The sequence below is a fragment of the Volvox carteri genome (assembly GCF_000143455.1).
Source record: "Volvox carteri f. nagariensis unplaced genomic scaffold VOLCAscaffold_3, whole genome shotgun sequence".
Taxonomy (NCBI): domain Eukaryota; kingdom Viridiplantae; phylum Chlorophyta; class Chlorophyceae; order Chlamydomonadales; family Volvocaceae; genus Volvox; species Volvox carteri.
The window spans coordinates 1,504,460-1,504,792 of NW_003307546.1; the positions used below are offsets into that span (position 1 = coordinate 1,504,460).

Below are 333 nucleotides of genomic sequence, written 5' to 3' on the forward strand. Positions count from 1 at the left end.
GGGGGGGGGGGGGGGGGCAGGAGTTAGGGGGGAGGAGGTTAGCACACCTCAAGACTACCTAACATTACACCGGGACTCCTACTCCTACTCCTACTCCTACTACCATTACTACTACTTACGCAAAACATGGGCTGTGAAGGGTCATAGCCGCCAGCAGCCGCCAGCACTGCCCGAGCCGCCGCGGGGTGAGGCTTCCGCGGCGACGGCGGCTGGGGCGGCCCGACCACCCTCAGCGGCCCGTTGAAGGCCCACCCACTGCGCCACCACTCCCGCCGCCTCCCAGCCCGCGGCGTGTGGCAGCAGAGCGAACCGCATGGCGTGTGTGCCCATGTC

The 333-nt window shown here is 67.3% G+C and overlaps 1 protein-coding gene across 1 annotated transcript in view; it reads right to left on the reverse strand.

Annotated features, from left to right (window-relative positions):
- The window catches only part of VOLCADRAFT_115992 (uncharacterized protein), a gene marked incomplete at both ends in the record, with an annotated part of 25,595 nt that overhangs the window by 12,575 nt on the left and 12,687 nt on the right, over positions 1 to 333 (reverse strand). The window contains one exon of the mRNA XM_002946543.1: positions 120 to 276. Within this exon, the coding sequence (XP_002946589.1) occupies positions 120 to 276 (157 nt within the window). The remainder of the gene's footprint in view (positions 1 to 119; positions 277 to 333) is intronic.